A 23,781-nucleotide genomic window follows, 5' to 3' on the forward strand; every position below is an offset into this window, starting at 1 on the left:
CCTGTTCACTTCTTTTCCATTCTCTACTGAATGACACACCTGTCAGAAGACTGCACACTGTTGTTACTGTTAGCAACTTGGTGTCTCTCGTCCTTACAAGTCGATGCTCTGTCAGGGTCCAGCAGCTCTTGCAGTATCTCTTTGCTCTCGCTAGGGGGCAGATTGTAGAAGAAGTACAGCGGGGCCATTTGAGTGAAGCTGCGCGGAGAGGACAGTAAAAACGGGTAAGAATATGAGAGTGCTCAGTTTTGAAGTATGTTTCCCCATGAAAAAGGCCAATTGAATGTATTTGTAGTGGTAAAGTTAAAGTACCAATGATTGTCACACACACACACTAGGTGTGGTGAAATTTGTCCACTGCATTTGACCCATCCCCTTGTTCACCCCTTGGGAGGTGAGGGGAGCAGTGAGCAGCAGCAGTGGCCGCGCCCGGGAATAATTTTTGGTGATTTATCCCCCAATTCCAACCCTTGATGCTGAGTTCTTAGCAGGGAGGTTTTTATAGTTTTTGGTATGACTCGGCCGGGGTTTGAACTCATAACCTACCGATCTCAGAGCGGACACTCTAACCACTAGGCCACTGAGTAGGTAGTAGAAGTACATTGCTTCTAATGTTTAGGTCACCTTGTTAGGCGGACATGTAAGAAATAGCTCTGTAATGCTCGGGGTTCTTTCTTTTATTCTTAGATGTTGGCATTAAAATGTGATAGGGGTGTGTTTTTTAGCGGCGCATTATAGTGAGATATCGTTTTAAGCCACAACACGAGGGTCAAGATGGAGGGAACATTTCAGTATAATGCACAGTTTTCTTTCATGCAGATTTATTTTTCATTCTTAGATATTTGAATAAAAAATACTCAGAATTATTTTTTAAATGATCTAAACGTATATATTTTTTTTAATTGTTATGGTGTATTTAGTTGTGCATTATTTTGAGAGCTGTTTGTAATATTGCTAAATTGTATTGGTAAATTACAATTTTTAATTAGGTCAAGACTCATGCGATTAATCACTATAATATACGCAAATCGATTTTATTGATGCATTTTTGTTGCAGACAATTTAGAAAACAGTTTTTCTCCTCTAGCCTACTGTTGGATTTTATTTTTATTTGCATACAATGTATAATGCTAGATTTGTGTTTACATAAATATTTTATTTAAGACAAAAGATGTAGGTTCGCACTTTATTTGCATACAATGTACAATGCTGCATTTTTGTTTACATAAATATTTTATTCAAGAAAGAGGTTTTGCCTCAGAGGAAGCTTAGTATTTTGAAAATGATTCTATACAAAGTATTTATGTTTTGTATTAATAAATTGTGGCATTGTTTGTCTACTATTAAACTAGTTTTAATCCGATAACAGCAACATTTTATTTATTGGTTACTTTAAAAAGCATGGGAAAAAAACGAAATCTGAAATACAGTACAGGCCAAAAGTGTGGACACACCTCATTTAAATACGTTTTCTTTATTTTCATGACTATTTACATTGTAGATTGTCCCTGAAGGCATCACAACTATGACACATGTGAAGGGAAAACCCTTTCAGGTTACTACCTCTTGAAGCTCATCGAGAGAATGCCAAGAGTGTGCAAAACAGTAATCGGAGCAAAGGGTGGCTATTTTGAAGAAACTAGAATATAAAACATGTTTTCAGTTATTTCACCTTTTTTTTTGTTAAGTACATAACTCCACATGTGTTCATTCATAGTTTTGATGCAGTCAGTGACAATCTACAATGTAAATAGTCATGAAAATAAAGAAAACGCATTGAATGAGGTGTGTCCAAACTTTTGGCCTGTACTGTACATTTTTCTGACTTTTATTTTTAAACTAGCGAATATTAATCAGTCAATTTATTTTGAGTGCACATGCTTCTTTACCCAGTTTGAGAAATAATGGCTAAAAGGGGAGAAGTATATTTACAGCTAGAATTCACCAAGTCAAGTATTTCATATATATATATATTAGAAATACTTGACGTTCAGTGTATTCTAGCTATATATATATATATATATATATATTTTTTTTTTTTAATTTTATTATATATATATATATATATATATATATATAAAATAAATACTTGAATTTCAGTGTTCATTTATTTACACATATACACACACATAACACTCATCTACTCATTGTTGAGTTAAGGGTTGAATTGTCCATCCTTGTTCTATTCTCTGTCACTATTTTTCTAACCATGCTGAACACCCTCTCTGATGATGCATTGCTGTGTGGCACACACAAAAGTGCTTTCATCAAATGCACTAGATGGCAGTATTGTCCTGTTTAAGAGTGTCACAACATTGCTGTTTACAGCAGACGAACTGCTTTACGGTATACAAAAACGTGACTGCTGTTGTTGTGTGTTGTTGGCGCGCTGGGAGGACGTTAATGAAACTGCCTAACAATAAACCCACATAAGAAACCAAGAACTTGCCCTCCATCATTCTACAGTTATAACGTGATTGGGCAGGTATGCTGTTTATATTGTGGGTTAGCGGACTCAGGTCCTCATGGACCTGAGTCCGCCTGAATCTCGGGAGATTTTCGGGAGAAAATTTGTCCCGGGAGAGGCGCTGAATTTCGGGAGTCTCCCGGAAAATCCGGGAGGGTTGGCAAGTATGGAGTAATAACCTGTGATTTTATACAGATTTTCTTTGTATGGCAGAATTTTAGATCAGCCTAAGATGGTGCAGGTGTACCTAATGAAGATCAGCCTAAGATGGTGCAGGTGTACCTAATGAAGTGTCCAGTGAGAGTACAACCACAACAAAGATCCTAAACAGAGGGAATACTCACACTTGAGGTGAAATCTCCGACACTATCCTCATGCAGTTATTGTCCGACAGCGTGTACTCGTGGAAGACCACCCACTCGGGCACCCCCAGCTTGCTGGACTGCGGGCCGTAGGCGGATGTGGGCTGCACCTGGGCCAGGTGCTTGTGAGCCAGGATGAAGTAGTTCCCCGAGCCGTCCACGTCCCGGGCGATCTGCATGAAGAAGCCCGCCAGCAGCGCTCGCTTCAGGTTGGACGCGTTGCCCCTGGTGCCGAACGCTGCCTCCGAGACGGGGAGCTCGATCCTGTTCAGGGTGTCCATCAGCTCCGACCGCACCTGCTCGGCCATCTCGAGGGCGGAATGATCCAGAAAATGATCCCGGCACCACTTTTCTGCGCTGACGTCTGCAAAGGAGAAGGCGGTGTTGAGAAGACGCTCCTGAGCGCGTCCTGATCGGGCAAGTCTCACATGGCGCCCTCTGGCTTCTCTTGAAGGCGTTGTACACGTTGATGAGGGTGAAGTGGTCGCCCTCGGGGTGCTGGAACTTTCTGCGACACTGCACGGCCTCGTGGGTCACGGAAGACGGCGGCTCGAGGAAGCAGCTCGGAGCTGACAGAAGAAGGCCGTTTACCGGTCTGTGGCATGGGAGCGTGCGGGTGTACCTAATGAAGTGCCACCTGAAAGCATGGCGGCGACGGTCAGCATCTCGCTCACGCAGTCGAACTCGCAGGACGCCAGCACGGCTTTGGCCATCTGAGGCTCCAGGGGGATCTCCGACATGATGATGCCCATCTCCGAGAGGTTGCCGTCGTCGTCCAAGGCGGCCAGATAGTCCAGTTCCTCCAGAGCCTGCATGAGACCCTCAGGATCTGCACACCTCAAGGAATTAAGGTACTTGTTTTCACTCTAATCACACTCCTATAGTGGAATTATTACATTATTAGCAGGCCTATTATTGTGTTGAAGTTATTATCAGGTTGCATAGTGACTAGGAGGTGTGTTAAAGGGGAACATTATCACAATTTCAGAATTGTTAAAACCATTAAAAATCAGTTCCCAGTGGCTTATTTTATTTTTCAAGTTTTTTTCAAAATGTTACCCATCACGCAATATCCCTAAAAAAAGCTTCAAAGTGCCTGATTTTAACCACCCGTCCATTTTCCTGTGACGTCACATAGTGAAGCCAACACAAACAAACACGGCGGAAAGAACAGCAAGCTATAGCGACATTAGCTCGGATTCAGACTCGGATTTCAGCGGCTTAAGCGAATCAACAGATTACGAATGTATTGAAACGGATGGTTGTAGTGTGGAGGCAGGTAGCGAAAACGAAATTGAAGAAGAAACTGAAGCTATTGAGCCATATCGGTTTGAACCGTATGCAAGCGAAACGGACGAAAACGACACGACAGCCAGCGACACGGGAGAAAGCGAGGACGAATTCGGCGATCGCCTTCTAACCAACGATTGGTATGTGTTTGTTTGGCATTAAAGGAAACTAACAACTATGAACTAGGTTTACAGCATATGAAATACATTTGGCAACAACATGCACTTTGAGAGTGCAGACAGCCCAATTTTCATCAATTAATATATTCTGTAGACATACCCTCATGTCAGCAGGCCAGGGAAGCTAGTGTCGATATTCTTCTCTTGATCATCTTCGGGACGGTGTGAGCCAAATCATCCAGGGGGTTTAGCTCGCTCGTCTGCGGGAACAAACTGCCGCCATTGCTTGCCGTGCTACCGAGGTCCTTTGTCCCTGAATTGCTCACACACTCCGGCAGATTCAATGGGGGTCTGGTGGCAGATTTCTTTGACTTTATCATTGGAAATGCATCTGCTTTGAGTGTCGCAGGATATCCACACATTCTTGCCATCTCTGTCGTAGCAGGTGGCAGCGCAGGTGCCAAAATGTTACTGTAAAAATGCAGTTTTTTTATTTACAGTAAAAAAAACAAAGGTACATTTTACAGTAAAATTCTGACAACTGAGCTGCCTTTTTTTTTTATCATAAAAAAAGCAGTACGGTAGTGTTTTTCCATTTAAAGTAATATACACTACCTTTAAGGTGAAATTATTGCAACTTACCATGTTTTTTTTTTTTACTTTTTAGTGTACCGTATTTTCCGCACTATAAGGCGCACCTTCAACGAATGGCCTATTTTAAAACTTTGTTCATATATAAGGCGCACCGCATTATAAGGCGCACCGCATTATAATAGACGCTACAGTAGAGGCCGGGGTTACGTTATGCATCCCGTAGTAGCGAGACCCGCTGTGGCTCAATATTGGTCCATATATAAGGCGCACCGGATTATAAGGCGCACTGTCAGCTTTTGAGAAAATTGGAGGTTGTTAGGTGCGCCTTATAGTGCGGAAAATACGGTAATAATAATAAAATGCATTAAAGGGAAACATTATCACAATTTCAGAATGGTTAAAACCATTAAAAATCAGTTCCCAGTGGCTTATTATATTTTTCGAAGATTTTTTCAAAATTTTACCCATCACGCAATATCCCTAAAAAAAGCTTCAAAGTGCCTGATTTTAACCATCGTTATAAACACCCGTCCATTTTCCTGTGACGTCACATAGTGAAGCCAACACAAACAAACATGGCGGATAGAACAGCAAGCTATAGCGACATTAGCTAGATTCAGACTCGGATTTCAGCAGCTTAAGCGATTCAACAGATTACGAATGTATTGAAACAGATGGTTGTAGTGTGGAGGCAGGTAGCGAAAACGAAATTGAAGAAGAAACTGAAGCTATTGAGCCATATAGGTTTGAACCGTATGCAAGCGAAACGGACGAAAACGACACGACAGCCAGCGACACGGGAGAAAGCGAGGACGAATTCGGCGATCGCCTTCTAACCAACGATTGGTATGTGTTTGTTTGGCATTAAAGGAAACTAACAACTATGAACTAGGTTTACAGCATATGAAATACATTTGGCAACAACATGCACTTTGAGAGTGCAGACAGCCCAATTTTTATCAATTAATATATTCTGTAGACATACCCTCATCCGCGCTCTTTTCCTGAAAGCTGATCTGTCCAGTTTTGGAGTTGATGTCAGCAGGCCAGGGAAGCTAGGGTCGATAGGGGGTTTAGCTCGCTCGTCTGCGGGAACAAACTGCCGCCATTGCTTGCCGTGCTGCCGAGGTCCTTTGTCCCTGAATTGCTCACACACTCCGGCAGATTCAATGAAGGTCTGGCGGCAGATTTCTTTGACTTTATCGTTGGAAATGCCTCTGCTTTGAGTGTCGCAGGATATCCACACATTCTTGCCATCTCTGTCGTAGCATAGCTTTCGTCGGTAAAGTGTGCGGAACAAACGTCCAATTTCTTGCCACTTTCGCATCTTTGGGCCACTGGTGCAACTTGAATCCGTCCCTGTTCGTGTTGTTACACGCTCCGACAACACACCGACGAGGCATGATGTCTCCAAGGTGCGGAAGACAGTCGAAAAAACGGAAAATAACAGAGCTGATTTGACTCTGTGTTTGAGAAAATGGCGGATTGCTTCCTGATGTGACGTCATCGCTCCGATAGCGAATATTAGAAAGGCGTTTAATTCGCCAAAATTCACCCATTTAGAGTTCGGAAATCGGTTAAAAAAAAAAAAGGTCTTTTTTCTGCAACATCAAGGTATATATTGACACTTACATAGGTCTGGTGATAATGTTCCCCTTTAACATACGCCATTCTGCATATATATGCTGCCTAAGTCTTATAATAGCACATACATTGCAATCATCTGTACTACGACTGTGCTGTCGATTAGGGATGGGCGATACGGTCTAAAATCTATATCCCAGCCCCCCGCGATAACGATATACAGTACAGGCCAAAAGTTTGGACACACCTTCTCATTCAATGCGTTTTCTTTATTTTCATGACTATTTACATTGTAGATCGTCACTGAAGGCATCAAAACTATGAATGAACACATGTGAAAACATGTTTTATATTCTAGTTTCTTCAAAATAGCCACCCCTTTGCTCTGATTACTTTTTCGCACACACTTGGCATTCTCTCGATGAGCTTCAAGAGGAAGTCACCGGAAATGGTTTTCACTTCACAGGTGTGCTTGAAGCTCATTGAGAGAATGCCAAGAGTGTGCAACGCAGTAATCGGAGCAAAGGGTGGCTATTTTGAAGAAACTAGAATATAAAACATGTGTTCATTCATAGTTTTGATGTGACAATCTACAATGTAAATAGTCATGAAAATAAAGAAAATGCATTGAATGAGAAGGTGTGTCCAAACTTTTGGCCTGTACTGTATATACTTTGTTTTGTGCTTAAAGCCCTCGTGTGTCAAGGTATTTATTTCCTGAGTTTGTAAACAATAGTAAAACCAACAAATGTGTTTGTGATAGTAAAAAAAAATGTATCTAATGACTAGTATCGACCAAATACTGACACTATACTTGGTATCGTTACTGTCCATACTTGTATCGATCCGCCCACCTTTGTTTACATTCAAGAGCTCGTAAGCGGTTAGCATATCCTCCTGTAGTGTGTAGCATGTTTAGCTATTGTATTAGCTAATGTAACGAAATTTCGTTCTTATCTGTACTGTAAAGTTCAAATTTGAATGACAATAAAAAGGAAGAGTAAGTCTATTCCTCGTCCTTTCGGTGATTATAATACTTGTAAGAAAAGTAGTTTATTTGCCAGGTCAGTGACTTAGAAGTGGTTTTGTGGACATTAGCCGCTAGCGAGGATGCTACATTGCGTTGAAAAAAAAGTTTGTTTACTTGTCGTGTGGGGACACAGCTGGAATGTGTCATCAACATGCATTATCACTATAAAACACTAGGATTAAACGTTCTATCGATGTTCAAATTTACATAATTTATATCGTATTTATTGCACAACTGTAGTCTCTAACAATAAGAAGTTGGATTTGACAAATTGAGTCTTTATCTTTCATTTTAGCACACAGGTGTCAAACTCAAGGCCCAGGGGCCAGATCTGGCCCGCGACATAATTTTATCTGGTCCGCAAACACCTGGAAATATGTGTCAATAAAGTACTTAATATTCTCTCACTAAATGTAATGGATTTTTTTCGATTTTGACAGAAAAAATATATGTACTACTTGAAATTGCATACCGTTTAAACTTGAATAGTATCCAATATTGCAACAAATATTACGGTATATTATCATACTTCCCAAACATGTTTTTGTCTAAATAAAAATACTTAACAGCAAACTACCCATCAAATTAATAAAAATGACAATACATTTTAAGTTCTTTACAGGATATTACTGTAAATTGAAAAAACCTACTATTTTTTTGTGTCAAAATTCTGTTGACTGACCTGCCAGTTTTTGACTGTAAAATCTACGGTTGTAGTTTTTAACGGTGTATTACTGTAAATGGAAAGACGATACATTTGTTTTTACGGTAGAAAAACTGGCAGCTAAGTTGCCAGAATAATAATGTTTTTCCATTAACAACATAATCGGTATCGGTTTCAAAAAGTACAATTTATGACTTTTTAAAACACCGCCGTGTACACGGACATAGGAGGAAGTTAAGAGCGCCAATCAACCTTGAAGGCACTGCTTTTGCGTGCCGGCCTAGTCACATAATATCTACGGCTTTTCACACACTCACAAGTGAATGCACGCATACTTGATCAACAGCCATACAGGTTACACTGAGAGTGGCCGTATAAACAACTTTAACACTGTTACAAATATGCGCCGCACTGTGAACCCACACCAAACAAGAATGACAAACACATTTCGGGAGAACATCCGCACCGTAACACAACATAAACACAACAGAACAAATACCCAGAACCCCTTAAGGCACTAACTCTTCCGGGATGCTACAATATACACCCCCCCGCTACCGCCCACACCTCAACCTCCAAAATTCCAAGCTGCTGATTTGAGGCATGTTAAAAAAAAGAATGCACTTTGTGACTTCAATAATAAATATGGCAGTGCCATGTTGGCACTTTTTTGTCCATAATTGAGTTGATTTATTTTGGAAAACCTTGTTACATTGTTTAATGCATCCAGCGGGGCATCACAACAAAATTAGGCATAATAATGTGTTAATTCCACAACTGTATATATCGGTATCGGTTGATATCAGTAATTAAGAGTTGGACAATATCGGGATATCGGTAAAAAAGCCATTATCGGACATTTCTAGTAAAAACCAATGTAAATTTAACAATAAAATTCTGGCAACTAAGCTGCCAGCTTTTTCTGTAAACCCCCCCCCCAAAAAACAGTGGTACTGTTTTTCCATATACCGTAAAATGCTGTAAAAAAGGCTATATTTTACAGTAAAATTTTGTAAATGTAAAGTTTTTACTGTAAAATCGACTAAAGTCTACTTAAAACGAGAAAATGGATGGAATTTATATAATCAATAATAAAATCCAGAGGCAAATTCATGCATTATTGGCTGTTACAAGACGCCAGCCTTAACTGCCATGTGGCCCTCAATGAAAACCAGTTTGACATCCCTGGTTTAGGACAACTTTTAACAGTTTCGGGAACAGTTTTTGAACAGTTCAGCGAGCCATCACTGAACTATGACCACATCACTATATAAAGATCCTAGACAGACAAACTCAAATATTTTCTCCACTTCCTGTGTCGCAATACTTAGTCCATATTTGGCCCAAACGAGACACGTTGCGTAACGAGTTGACCTCTTTTTGCCCCGGCCCGTCCAACAAAGGCTGGCAGCAGTCGCTCACGTCGGCTCGGCTAACTCACGCCCGAGCGACCCCAAACAGACCAGCACAACGAGTTCATCCGAGCACACTGGATGAGGTCCGTGGGAACAAAAACTACAAATTAACGGTCCGCTCACCTGGTCTGTGGATGAACTCGCACTGTCCCAGACCTCCGATCTCCATCCTTTTGAGGAAGAGAACCGTGGACGTGATGTTGGACTCCAGGATCTGAGGCGACCTCTGCGTGGGAAGCTGCCCGTCGTCGGCGTATAAACGGAAACATTTACCTGGGAAAGACACGGGACAATCAGGACCTGGTGGTCCGAGATAGGAGTTAGCGTGACAGACAGTACCTGCCGGTCCACACAGATCCTTGCGCAGCTCCGCCTGACAACAACTGATGGACTGCAGCACCTCGGCGTTGGCTCGTATTCTCGGATTGTAAACCTACCAAAGTCGGAAAAATCTGCAATCAGCAGCGTGCACTCTGACAAGAAGGAGGCAGCAGACGCCATTGATCTTTGTCAGGCGAACAGTCAGTTAGCGACAGTCAGTAAGTGCAGTAAACCACATAACATAGACTTAAAAAATACAACATGGATTGTGAGGACGCTTCTAACAAGAAAAATTCCTTCAACAAATGTAAAAAAAAAATTATAGCATGCCGAATTATTGTTTGTTAGCAGCCGACGTCCTGAATGTAAGACATGGAGCTGACTTTAGCATCTATGGATTATTTCACTGAATCAGAAATAAAATGCACAGTAAAATTTAAATATCAAATATATACAAGACTAACACTGATTTGATTGTGTATTTACTAAATACAATTTAAATCATTAATTTAAACTAACTTGAATATTGGATAAATAAAATGTATCGCCTGTCCCTGATTTATATACATAATAATATATACATATACAAATTAAATGTATCTATTTTTTGCATATTTGTGTTTCTCCTTAACTATATTTTATTTTCATTTTATTCATTTCATTTAATTATTTTCATGTCTAATTTTTTTTTATTAAATAAAAAAAAAATAATATTATTATTAAATTATATATATATATATATGTATACTGTATATAATATTATAATATATATATATATATATATATACACACACACACACACACACACACACACACACACGCACACACACAATAAATATATATATATATATATATATATATATATATATATATATATATATATATAATATGTGTGTGTGTGTGTGTGTGTATGTATATATATATATATATATATATATATATATATATATATATATATATATATATATATATATATATATATATATATATATAAACTAATATTGCTTGCAGGAAGCAGAAATGGAAAGACAAAATACTTTTTAGGGGCATAAAAGAAATGTTAAGTTTAGTCAGGCTTTGAACTTGAGTAAAAACTTATGATCAGCAAACACTACACCCTCTCCCAGATGAATTATCCAACACATTCTTAATTTGCTGACAAATGTAAATATTAATCCCACGATTAAAATGAATACATATATATATATATACATATATATATATATATATATATATATATAACATTTAAATGTATTTATTTTTTGCATATTTGTGTTTCTCCTTAACTATATTTTATTTTCATTTAATTAAAACATTTTTAAAATCACACTTTAGTTGTGTCCCTGGGTTTTCACTCAGTCCGGTTACTGGAACACATGACTCCCTCTAAATAAAGGTGGAATATTCCACAAGTCACATGGTCAATAGAAAATGGCATCATTCTGATGCACTGCAAAACGTAATTTTTTTCAACTGTATTTGAACGATATTTTTCAACTACGACAATTATGCAATTTATTATTTTGTTGAATCACTAAAGACTATAAAAATAGGACCCATTACCTCCCTGCTTGGCACTCAGCATCAAGGGTTGGAATTGGGGGTTAAATCACCAAAAATTATTCCCGGGCGCGGCCACCGCTGCTGCTCACTGCTCCCCTCACCTCCCAAGGGGTGATCAAGGGTGATGGGTCAAATGCAGAGAAAATTTTCACCACACCTCGTGTGTGTGTGTGTGTGTGTGTGTGTGTGTGTGAGACAATCATTGGTACTTTAACTTTTACTTTTAAAATGTGCTTAGTGTCAACATCCTGTTAGCATAAATGTCATTAAATATTTCATATATTTGCCAATTGCCAATAAAAAAAAAACATCACTCCTGTTACTGTAATGTGTCACTTTTGGCTTAGTAACCTTGTCCCAAAGTACAACATTGGACCTTATATTTTTATATTTAAAAAAATATAAATAATTGTGATAGAATTTGAGGAATATTTTCCCACCTTTTGAGCAAAATGCAACACCATAAATGACCAGCTTTGACCTTCATTTTGCTCGAAGATAAACACAATGACCTGTTTTTATATATATTCTCTCTAGTTTTCTTTGTGTCACAAAGTCACCAAGTTAACTTTCAGTTTCGATCGAAAAAAGTATGTGACGAGGGCGACCATTTTAGAGACTGGTCCGAACTTTAGACTGCTTGGTCCTCTCTCCGGCGCTACTCTTTGTGTTTATTTTTACTTTATTTGATCTTTTTATTATTTTTTTTACTTATTTTAGACAACCTTAGAATTAAATATTCAAGGTGGACTCTTCACTCCTAAAGAGAGAAATCCAATAATAGTCAGCTCTCTTGTTTGTTTGCTAACTACTTCCTGGTTCAAAATATGCCAACATTTACATTCTCACAATTCAGTCATGACTCAAATGTCAAAATAAAAATATATAAGTAGGAATGGTTAATTATAATTATCAAATGTTTTCATAGCTCGAGCATAAAAACCTTCTAAATGCAGTTTTTAACATTATGTAGACTTGGAATAACACCTTTTAGTCACACTCCTAATCTAATATATTAAAGCTGTCTGAGGCTGAGCCAATCAGTGGCCACAATACTGATTGGTTCGGTCTTATTGAGTAGCCAAATACTACTGTAGTGTTGATTGTTCTTTTGGCTATTTTATTGCTTGAAAATGCTTAATTTAGTCAAAAAATACTGAAAAATTATTAATAGTAATATTAATTTAAAAAAAGACTGGCGATGAAGAGTGAACTTATAAGTGCGATGTGGCGAGTGACGTTATTGTAATACATCATAAAGTATTTGGATTTTAATTCAGAAATAAAACTTCAACACTTAAACAATATAACTGACATAATATTGTAACTAGAGATGTCCGATAATATCGGGCTGCCAATATTATCGGCCGATAAATGCTTTAAAATGTAATATCGGAAATTATCGGTATCAAAAAGTAAAATGTATGACTTTTTAAAACGCCGCTGTACGGAGTGGTACACGGACGTAGGGAGAAGCACAGAGCGCCAATAAACCTTAAACGGCCCAGTCACATAATATCTACGGCTTTTCACACACACACACACAAGTGAATGCAAGGCATACTTGGTCAACAGCCATACAGGTCACACTGAGGGTGGCCGTATAAACAACTTTAACACTGTTACAAAAATGCGCCACACTGTGAACCCACACCAAACAAGAATGACAAACACATTTCGGGAGAACATCCGCACCGTAACACAACATAAACACAACAGAACAAATACCCAGAACCCCTTGCAGCACTAACTCTTCCGGGACGCTACAATATACACCCCCTGCTATCCCTACAAAAACCCCGCCCACCTCAACCTCCTCATGCTCTCTCAGGGAGAGCATGTCCCAAATTCCAAGCTGCTGTTTTGAGGCATGTTAAAAAAAAAAAATGCACTTTGTGACTTCGATAATAAATATGGCAGTGCCATGTTGGCATTTTTTTTCCATAACTTGAGTTGATTTATTTTTGGAAAACCTTGTTACATTGTTTAATGCATCCAGCGGGGCATCACGACAAAATTAGGCATAATAATGTGTTAATTGCACAACTGTATATATCGGTATCGGTTGATATCGGAATCGGTAATTAAGAGTTGGACAATATCGGCAAAAAAGCCATTATCGGACATCTCTAATTGTAACAATAATAAAACATTTATAATAATAAATAATGTTACTAAATGAAATAGTTAAATGAATTACATGAAAAACCCAATAAAACATTTAAGGAAAAAAATTGTATCTTCATTAATTTAAGTCATTTTTAATTATGGTACACATTTTCTTATTAAATTAAAGGAAATAAACCAGCCACATTTTAGGCACATGACTTACTTATTAAATGTAACTACAATTTATGGATTTTTTAAAAACAATTTAACAAACATTGGTGCTTGGGGGAGGTAATAAACAAATAATAGGCGTACCATTTTCTTCTGGACTCCTGCGTCGATGACAAAGTGCACCGACTCCATCGGCCGCCACCAGTCCTCCGCCTGTTGCGTCGCCAGGAAAACCCTCCGTGAATTGCGGGCGTGTCCTCGCTCATCCGAAGGAGGCGGGACAGGAAGTCCTCCCTGGCTGGGGCACATGGCCACAGGAACCATGTGACCCAGTTCTCCTCCCAGCCTGGTTCCTTCTTTCTGCAGGATGCTGTGAGCGCGGAGCACCTCCTGCACACCAGCGAGACCCGGTCTTGGACTTTGAAATCCCAAACCTTGACACGAGAGCACTTCGAATATAAAAACTCACATCCTCGGAAGCCAAGAAGACCATGACGTCTCCGTCCTCGTTGGTCCGGTGGATCTCCAGAACCAGCCTGAGTGCGGCGTAGAAGTAGTCCTTGTCGGCGCCGCTGCAGTGGATCACCTGGGGCTGACGCCGGCACTCCAGCTTGATGAGCGGCGCACCTGGGAAGTGGGTCAGGAAGTCGTCGGTGAAGGGCGGGGCGGCCAGGACCACGACTCTGAGCTCGGGTCTGTGGACCAAGACGGCCTTCAGGAGACCCAGCAGCAGGCCGGTGCTGACGGTCCTCTGGTGGGCCTGATCGATGACGATGATGGCGTAGTTCTCCAAGAAAGGGTCGGACATCATCTCTCTTAGCAACATGTCATCGGTGGAAAATCTGCAAGACACAACGGTGATCCCTTTTGGTGTCCTAATAGAGATGTCCTGATCCATCCCACCAAGTACTGGACCCCCATTAAATACCGATCCCCTCCGGCTGACACATGTTGGTCCTTTGACTGCCAGCTAATTATGTGTCTCCATAAACTCAATCTAAGTTAATAATAATCACCTCCATTATGGAAAATTAATAATAATAATAATACATTTTATTTGTAAAAAAGCACTTTACATTGAGCAAACAACCTCAAAGTGCTACAGTGTATTAAAAAAATAATAAAAAGATAATAAAAAAAATAAAAAAATAAAAACTAGAACAACCTAATAGCTAGAACTAGTATGCATATATCTAAAAAAGGCTTTTTTAAAAAAAAAGAAGGGTTTTTAAGCCTTTTTTAAAAAAGCATCCACAGTCTGTGGTGCCCTCAGGTGGTCAGGGAGCGGCGGAGCAGAAAGCCTGGTCTCCCATTGTTCGTAGCTTTGTCCTCGGAGGTTGGAGGAGGTTAGCCTGTCCGGAGCGGAGGTCGCAGTATTTTCATAGTTTATGAAAGTTGCATAATGTTTTTTTCCTTCTTTATTATGCATTTTCAGCAGGTGCGACTTATACTATGGTGCGACTTATACTCCGAAAAATACGGTAGTTCTTTGAGGTAGAGGGGGACATTTCCATGGAGGCACTGGTGGGTTAGTAGGGAGACTTTGCATTCAATCCCGAAATTAACTGCATTTCTTACTATTACCAAGTAATATTATCACTGGAGGACGAGGCTAAACATGTTACACATCGAGAGCAAGCCGCGGGCATGCTAACCACTCCACTAAGCTGGCTAAAAAGATAAGTGCTTAAATGAGTTAAGCAAGTTACAGCCGAAAGTAAGCGGATATTAACAGGAAATTAACAAAGTAAGAGTCTAAAGAGAGAATAATACAACGGCAAATGTCAGCATTGTCGCAGTCAGTACACAACATGATCGACCCATAAAGTGGTGGTGTCAGTATATGATTGATACTAGGGTGATTAGGTCGATATTTTCTTTTTCTTTTTTTTTTAGAAATCTTTTTTTGTTAATGAAGATTTCCAGGACTTTGAGTGCAAAAACCTAACCATTTAAAAAGAGTAGCAAATGGTAGTTTTTGCTTTTGTTTAGTTAATGTGCTCTTAGACTTTGTTTGGCTCAAACAATTGTATGCAGTGTTCGGGAAATTACTTATAAAAAGTAACTAATTATAGTTATTAGTTACTTTTCCAAATAAGTAATAGAACTAGTAATAGTATTACTCTTTAATAAATGTAATTAATGCGTCACTTAAAAAAAAAAAAAAAACTTCATTCAAATATTTGGTATATGCAGTTGAGTGATGTTTCATGAGAGCGGAGTGAGAGTGCGTGCCTTTTAAAAGGATCTTTTCACTGACTTGTGTTACTGCTCGTTAATAACAAGCAAAGTGCTTCCCATGTCTGTAGTCTCCTTGTCCACAAACAGGGTGTTGCAGGATTGCAAGCTTGTCACTTCAATCATTGATTTGTTGTTCATTATTCCCTCATAGTAGTTTGTGTACTGTATGTGTGCTTGCTGTATGATGTTGCCTCATTTTATTTGATATCAGGTTCGTTTTAGTGCTGGTTCCTGTATTGAACTTGCTGTCTTGTTGACATGCAACCACATTGAACGTAGCGGGCCACGTTACGTCAAACGCACGTAAAAGTAATTAGATTACTTGTTAGTAGTAAAAGTAACGACGTTAGTAAAGCCTTTATTATAGAATGCTGGTTTTTGTGATAAAAGAAAATAAGGAAGTAGTTGAAATATTGTGTTGATATTATTAAACTGTCAATAGTACTCACCATGAATACAAGGACACATTTACAGTTGCATTAGAACGGTATCAGCAGAAAAAAAACAAAACTGATCTGTGTAAAAGGCACCAACGTTGAACACAGGCTTTTTTTAGACAACATCAAGGCCTCTAAACAACCTGCAGCCTAAAAAGGCCGGAAATCGTTGCACCTTTTTTCCCTTTGTGTCAACTAAACTGTGTAAAAGGGTACTGACGCGGAGCAGGGTGACAAAGTCGACCTGGCAATTTTCCACCGTCTGAGATTGAAGCCAAAAAATATATATTTGTATGCCGTTTTTGTGTGTGGCTGATCTGTATGAAATGTGCCAACATGGGCCAAGGTGAACAAAGCCATCCCGGCAATTTTCCACCTTTCAGTATTTATGAATCTCTTTTTTGTGTGAAAGGGGCTTGGTGGGTGTTAAGGGAATAGCAGAGGCGTGGAATTTAAGGCAGGAATTCTGTGTGAGAGGTGCCAATAAATGGAAAAATAGGGTCTTCCGCTGACCTGAGAACAGTATCGGAGCAGCAGCACGCCTCCAGCCGGACGCTGTAACCGACTTCGTGGCCGACGTTCACGTCCATTTCGTCGGCGACGCGCAGGGCCAAGTCCACGGCTCTGTGCCCGCTGGTCTGCGTGCAAACCACCGTGCCGTGGCGATACTTGGCGGACAGGCAGAGCTCCGCACACCACTGAGGGATCTCCAAGGGGATAAACATTGCATGTAAAGGCGGTATAGAGTTGGAGCAGCACAGATCCAATACAAGACTTGTACTGAAAAATTACTTAATTACAAACAAATAAAAAAATGCTCACTTTTGATTAAAAGTCCGAAATTTCACTTTGCAAATGTGTTTATTATTGCAGGAGCGCCTGTTCGGCAATATAAGTGAAGCAAAATATTAGGTGCATCTCTCCATATGATGTCATTCAGTGTCAAACAAAAGAAGGCCTTGATACTTTTAAAAAGGCAGTTTCTTAATGGAAGTCTTACATTGGATACAAGACTTTTACTGATAAATGACTTATTTACAAACAAATTAAAAACGCCTACTTTTAATTGTCCTAAATTTCACTTTGAAAATGTGTTTATTATTGCAGGAGCGCCTGTTCGGTGACATAAGTGAAGCAAAATATTAGGTGCATCTCTCCATATGATGCCATTCAGTGTCAAACAAAAGGAAGCCTTGTTACTTTTAAAAAGGCAGTTTCTTAATGGAAGTCTTGTATTGGATACAAGACTTTTACTGAAAAATGACTTATTTACAAACAAATAAAAAACGCTCACTTTTGATTAAAAGTCCGAAATTTCACTTTTAAAATGTGTTTATTATTGCAGGAGCGCCTGTTCGGCGACATAAGTGAAGCAAAATATTAGGTGCATCTCTCCATATGATGTCATTAGTGTTAAGCAAAAGGAGGCCTTGTTACTTTTAAAAAGGCAGTTTCTTAATGGATACAAGACTTTTACTGAAAAATTACTTAATTAAACAAATGAAAAATGCTCATTTTTGATTAAAAGTCCAAAATTTCACTTTGCAAATATGTTTATTATTGCAGGAGCGCCTGTTCTGCATATAAGTGAAGCTAAATATTAGGTGCATCTCTCCATATGATGCCATTCAGTAGCAAAAAGAGGCCTCGATACTTTTAAATAGGCAGTTTCTTAATGGATACAAGACTTTTACTGAAAAATGACTTATTTACAAACAAATAAAAAACGCTCACTTTTGATTAAAAGTCCGAAATTTCACTTTGAAAATATGTTTATTATTGCAGGAGCGCCTGTTCGGCGACATAAGTGAAGCAAAATATTAGGTGCATCTCTCCATATGATGCCATTAGTGTCAAGCAAAAGGAGGCCTTGTTACTTTTAAAAAAGGCAGTTTCCTAATGGAAGTCTTGTATTGGATACAAGCCTTGTACTGAAAAATTACTTATTTACAAACAAATAAAAAACGCTCACTTTTGATTAAAAGTCCGAAATTTCACTTTGCAAATATGTTTATTATTGCAGGAGCTTCTGTTCTGTGACATAAGTGAAGCAAAATATTAGGTGCATCTCTCCATATGATGTCATTCAGTGTCAAACAAAAGGAAGCCTTGATACTTTTAAAAAGGCAGTTTCTTAATGGAAGTCTTGCATTGGATACAAGACTTTTACTGAAAAATTACTTACAAATATAAAATGCTCATTTTTGATTAAAAGTCCAAAATTTCACTTTGAAAATGTGTTTATTATTGCAGGAGCGCCTGTTCTGCGATATAAGTGAAGCAAAATATTAGGTGCATCTCTCCATATGATGCCATTAGTGTCAAACAAAAGGAAGCCTTGATACTTTTAAAAAGGCAGTTTCTTAATGGAAGTCTTGCATTGCATACAAGACTTTTACTGAAAAATGACTTATTTACAAACAAATTAAAAACGCCTACTTTTAATTGTCCTAAATTTCACTTTGAAAATGTGTTTATTATTGCAGGAGCGCCTGTTCTGCGAAATAAGTGAAGCAAAATATTAGGTGCATCTCTCCATATGATGCCATTAGTGTTAAGCAAAAGGAGGCCTTGTTACTTTTAAAAAGGCAGTTTCTTAATGGAAGTCTTGTATTGGATACAAGACTTTTACTGAAAAATTACTTAATTAAACAAATAAAAAATGCTCATTTTTGATTAAAAGTCCAAAATTTCACTTTGAAAATGTGTTTATTATTGCAGGAGCGCCTGTTCTGCGATATAAGTGAAGCAAAATATTAGGTGCATCTCTCCATATGATGCCATTAGTGTTAAGCAAAAGGAGGCCTTGATACTTTTAAAAAGGCAGTTTCTTAATGGAAGTCTTGCATTGGATACAAGACTTTTACTGAAAAATGACTTATTTACAAACAAATTAAAAACGCCTACTTTTAATTGTCCTAAATTTCACTTTGAAAATATGTTTATTATTGCAGGAGCCCCTGTTCGGCAATATAAGTGAAGCAAAATATTAAGTGCATCTCTCCATATGATGTCATTCAGTAGCAAAAAGAGGCCTCGATACTTTTAAATAGGCAGTTTCTTAATGGATACAAGACTTTTACTGAAAAATGACTTATTTACAAACAAATAAAAACCGCTCACTTTTGATTAAAAGTCCGAAATTTCACTTTGAAAATGTGTTTATTATTGCAGGAGCGCCTGTTCTGCATATAAGTGAAGCAAAATATTAGGTGCATCTCTCCATATGATGCCATTAGTGTCAAACAAAAGGAGGCCTTGATACTTTTAAAAAGGCAGTTTCTTAATGGAAGTCTTGCATTGGATACAAGACTTTTACTGAAAAACGACTTATTTACAAACAAATTAAAAACGCCTACTTTTAATTGTCCTAAATTTCACTTTGAAAATGTGTTAATTATTGCAGGAGCGCCTGTTCGGCAATATAAGTGAACCAAAATATTAGGTGCATCTCTCCATATGATGCCATTCAGTGTCAAACAAAAGGAAGCCTTGTTACTTTTAAAAAGGCAGTTTCTTAATGGAAGTCTTGCATGGGATACAAGACTTTTACTGAAAAATTACTTAAACAAATAAAAACCGCTCACTTTTGATTAAATGTCCGAAATTTCACTTTGAAAATGTGTTTATTATTGCAGGAGCGCCTGTTCGGCAATATAAGTGAAGCAAAATATTAAGTGCATCTCTCCATATGATGTCATTCAGTAGCAAAAAGAGGCCTCGATACTTTTAAATAGGCAGTTTCTTAATGGATACAAGACTTTTACTGAAAAATGACTTATTTACAAACAAATAAAAAACGCTCACTTTTGATTAAAAGTCCGAAATTTCACTTTGCAAATATGTTTATTATTGCAGGAGCGCCTGTTCGGCAATATAAGTGAAGCAAAATATTAGGTGCATCTCTCCATGTGATGCCATTAGTGTTCAGCAAAAGGAGGCCTTGATACTTTTAAAAAGGCAGTTTCTTAATGGAAGTCTTGCATTGGATACAAGACTTTAACTGAAAAATTACTTAATTAAACAAATACAAAATGCTAATTTTTGATTAAAAGTCCAAAATTTCACTTTGAAAATGTGTTTATTATTGCAGGAGCGCCTGTTCTGCGATATAAGTGAAGCAAAATATTAGGTGAATCTCTCCATATGATGCCATTAGTGTTAAGCAAAAGGAGGCCTTGTTACTTTTAAAAAGGCAGTTTCTTAATGGAAGTCTTGTATTGCATACAAGACTTTTACTGAAAAATGACTTATTTACAAACAAATTAAAAACAGCTACTTTTAATTGTCCTAAATTTAACTTTGAAAATGTGTTTATTATTGCAGGAGCACCTGTTCGGCGACATAAGTGAAGCAAAATATTAAGTGCATCTCTCCATATGATGTCATTCAGTAGCAAAAGGAGGCCTTGTTACTTTAAAAAGGCAGTTTTCATAATGGAAGTCTTGTATTGGATACAAGACTTTTACTGAAAAATGACTTATTTACAAACAAATAAAAAACGCTCACTTTTGATTAAAAGTCCGAAATGTCACTTTTAAAATGTGTTTATTATTGCAGGAGCGCCTGTTCTGCGACATAAGTGAATCAAAATATTAGGTGCATCTCTCCATATGATGCCATTAGTGTTAAGCAAAAGGAGGTCTTGTTACTTTTAAAAAGGCAGTTTCTTAATGGAAGTCTTGTATTGCATACAAAACGTTTACTGAAAAAATACTTTACAAACAAAAAACGCTCACTTTTGATTAAAAGTCCGAAATTTCACTTTGAAAATATGTTTATTATTGCAGGAGCGCCTGTTCGGTGACATAAGTGAAGCGAAATATTAGGTGCATCTCTCCATATGATGCAATTAGTGTTAAGCAAAAGGAGGCCTTGATACTTTTAAAAAGGCAGTTTCTTAATGGAAGTCTTGCATTGGATACAAGACTTTTACTGAAAAATTACTTATTTACAAACAAATAAAAAACGCTCACTTTTGATAAAAAGTCCTAAATTTCACTTTGAAAATGTGTTTATTATTGCAGGAGCGCCTGTTCGGCGACATAAGTGAACCAAAATATTAGGTGCATCTCTCCATATGATGCAATTAGTGTTAAGCAAAATGAGACCTTGTTACTTTTAAAAAGGCAGTTTCTTAATGGAAGTCTTGTATTGGATACAAGCCTTGTACTGAAAAATTACTTTGCAAACAAAAAACGCTCACTTTTGATTAAAAGTCCAAAATTTCACTTTGAAAATGTGTTTATTATTGCAGGAGCGCCTGTTCTGCGATATAAGTGAAGCAAAATATTAGGTGCATCTCTTCATATGATGCAATTAGTGTCAAGCAAAAGGAGGCCTTGATACTTTTAAAAAGGCAGTTTCTTAATGGAAGTCTTGTATTGCATACAAGACTTTTACTGAAAAATGACTTATTTACAAACAAATTAAAAACGCCTACTTTTAATTGTCCTAAATTTCACTTTGAAAATGTGTTTATTATTGCAGGAGCGCCTGTTCTGCGATATAAGTGAACCAAAATATTAGGTGCATCTCTCCATATGATGCCATTCAGTAGCAAAAGGAGGCCTTGTTACTTTAAAAAGGCAGTTTTCATAATGGAAGTCTTGTATGGGATACAAGACTTTTACTGAAAAATGACTTATTTACAAACAAATAAAAAACGCTCACTTTTGATTAAAAGTCCGAAATTTCACTTTGAAAATGTGTTTATTATTGCAGGAGCGCCTGTTCGGCGACATAAGTGAAGCAAAATATTAGGTGCATCTCTCCATATGATGTCATTAGTGTTAAGCAAAAGGAGGCCTTGTTACTTTAAAAAAAGGCAGTTTCTTAGTGGAAGTCTTGTATTGGGTCTGGACTCACCTGTGTGCTCCTCCCGGTCCGGGCGGGTCCAGACACCACCACCACCTGCCGCGTCACAAGCGCGTCCTCCAACTGCCTCCTCGCCCCCCACACCTGCAGAGTCTTCCTCTCCCGGAGGAGTTGGTAGTAACGCGAGGAAAAGGGCAATCCGTCAAACTGGTTCAGCTCCAGATCGTCTCCGAAGCTAAAAGGAGTCTCACTCGGCTCGTTTTCTTGGCGGTGCTCCTCGGCCATGATGGCGCCGTGAAGTACTCTTGGCGTGGAATTATTCAAACATTGTTGACGGAGGATAACGTCGCGCGGCTGCGTGCTGTGCTGACATTTACAGACTGGCCGTGAACGCCCCACCCCCAATTTGTCACTGCACGTGTTCTCGTTTTACTGCAAGCTCAGCTTCCAGAATAATGCAAAACTCATTAAAAATGTCACATACGCAATTATTTCACATTGAAATGTTAAGAGGAGCAATTATTTTGTCTTGTTAACATGCTAAATCAAGTCATATCTTTATTTGTCACGTAATACAGGGCTTTTATTTTGAAATGTGACATCGAATTCCCATGCCACTTCTCATGTGACGCTTTACAATCTGTAGTAACAACCCGAATATCCGGGAATAAAATAGCCAATAAAGATAGTGTCCATTGAGAAATACACAATTTTATTTTGAAATCGGCTCACAAAAGTGTTTTGCCGTAATGCTACGGATAAACACGCACCCAAAACGATTGAAAGCTGGACTTTGTATTAAAAGTCACTCATTATAAATGTATTTCAAGGAGAAGCAAGTAAAAATTGCTATATATAATTTATTTTACATGTAATAGTAAACAAACATGCTTTTTAAAAGGCTTTATTCTCCTCATCGCCTTTGGTTCCGAACAGCTAACAGTTTCTCCACCAGAGGGTGCTGTTGTCATCATTGAATCCCTACATTTGCAAACGTTCTTATACTAAAAAATGTCATGTTTTTAAGTTGAAATAAAATTATAAAATTAAAAAAGTTACCATGATTAAATAAAAAAAACTACCAAAAATATTTAAAAATTGAATTAAAACATGTAAATATATTATTTTTTGAACAAAATACAATTTAATTTCTCTTTTTCTTAAGTGTTGCACTATTTCAACTAAGATGTCTTCAAATTACAATAAGTCGTTCCCTCTAAAAACCCAACAAAAATTAAGTATACTTTTTTTTATACAGCTCCAAATAATGACAATTTATTTTATATATATATATATATATATATATATATATATATATATATATATATATATATATACATACATACATACATACATACATACATACATACATACATACAGGTAAAAGCCAGTAAATTAGAATATTTTGAAAAACTTGATTTATTTCAGTAATTGCATTCAAAAGGTGTAACTTGTACATTATATTTATTCATTGCACACAGACTGATGCATTCAAATGTTTATTTCATTTAATTTTGATGATTTGAAGTGGCAACAAATGAAAATCCAAAATTCCGTGTGTCACAAAATTAGAATATTACTTAAGGCTAATACAAAA

The 23,781-nt window shown here is 37.8% G+C and overlaps 1 protein-coding gene across 2 annotated transcripts; it reads right to left on the bottom strand.

Annotated features, from left to right (window-relative positions):
* Nucleotides 1-15: 15 nt before the first annotated feature.
* On the bottom strand, nt 16-22,588 carry dhx32a (DEAH (Asp-Glu-Ala-His) box polypeptide 32a). Of its 2 annotated transcripts, XM_061932055.2 has the most exons (10): nt 22,236-22,587; nt 16,881-17,074; nt 14,159-14,531; nt 13,834-14,079; nt 9,865-9,958; nt 9,649-9,798; nt 3,467-3,658; nt 3,258-3,398; nt 2,812-3,193; nt 16-198 (listed from the first exon to the last, which is right to left on the bottom strand). In XM_061932055.2, the coding sequence occupies exons 1-10, from the start codon at nt 22,467-22,469 to the stop codon at nt 24-26; spliced, it is 2,181 nt and encodes a 726-aa protein (XP_061788039.1). In that variant the 5' UTR covers nt 22,470-22,587; the 3' UTR covers nt 16-23. The 2 variants fall into 2 exon arrangements, with proteins under 2 accessions (XP_061788039.1, XP_061788038.1); XM_061932054.2 differs by having other exon boundaries at nt 9,649-9,958; nt 22,236-22,588.
* Nucleotides 22,589-23,781: the final 1,193 nt, after the last annotated feature.

Source organism: Nerophis lumbriciformis, linkage group LG39 (assembly GCF_033978685.3).
Source record: "Nerophis lumbriciformis linkage group LG39, RoL_Nlum_v2.1, whole genome shotgun sequence".
Classification (NCBI taxonomy): Eukaryota; Metazoa; Chordata; class Actinopteri; order Syngnathiformes; family Syngnathidae; genus Nerophis; species Nerophis lumbriciformis.

Bases quoted from the DNA above. Each gene is read 5' to 3' on its own strand.
- dhx32a (XM_061932054.2), bottom strand. From the start codon at position 22,469: ATGGCCGAGGAGCACCGCCAAGAAAACGAGCCGAGTGAGACTCCTTTT. The intron at 17,075-22,235 runs GTGAGTCCAGAC...ATCCCCTTGGAG, and splicing joins GGACCGGGAGGAGCACACAG to ATCCCTCAGTGGTGTGCGGA. The intron at 14,080-14,158 runs GTGAGTTTTTAT...GCTGGTGTGCAG, and splicing joins TCTTCTTGGCTTCCGAGGAT to GAGGTGCTCCGCGCTCACAG.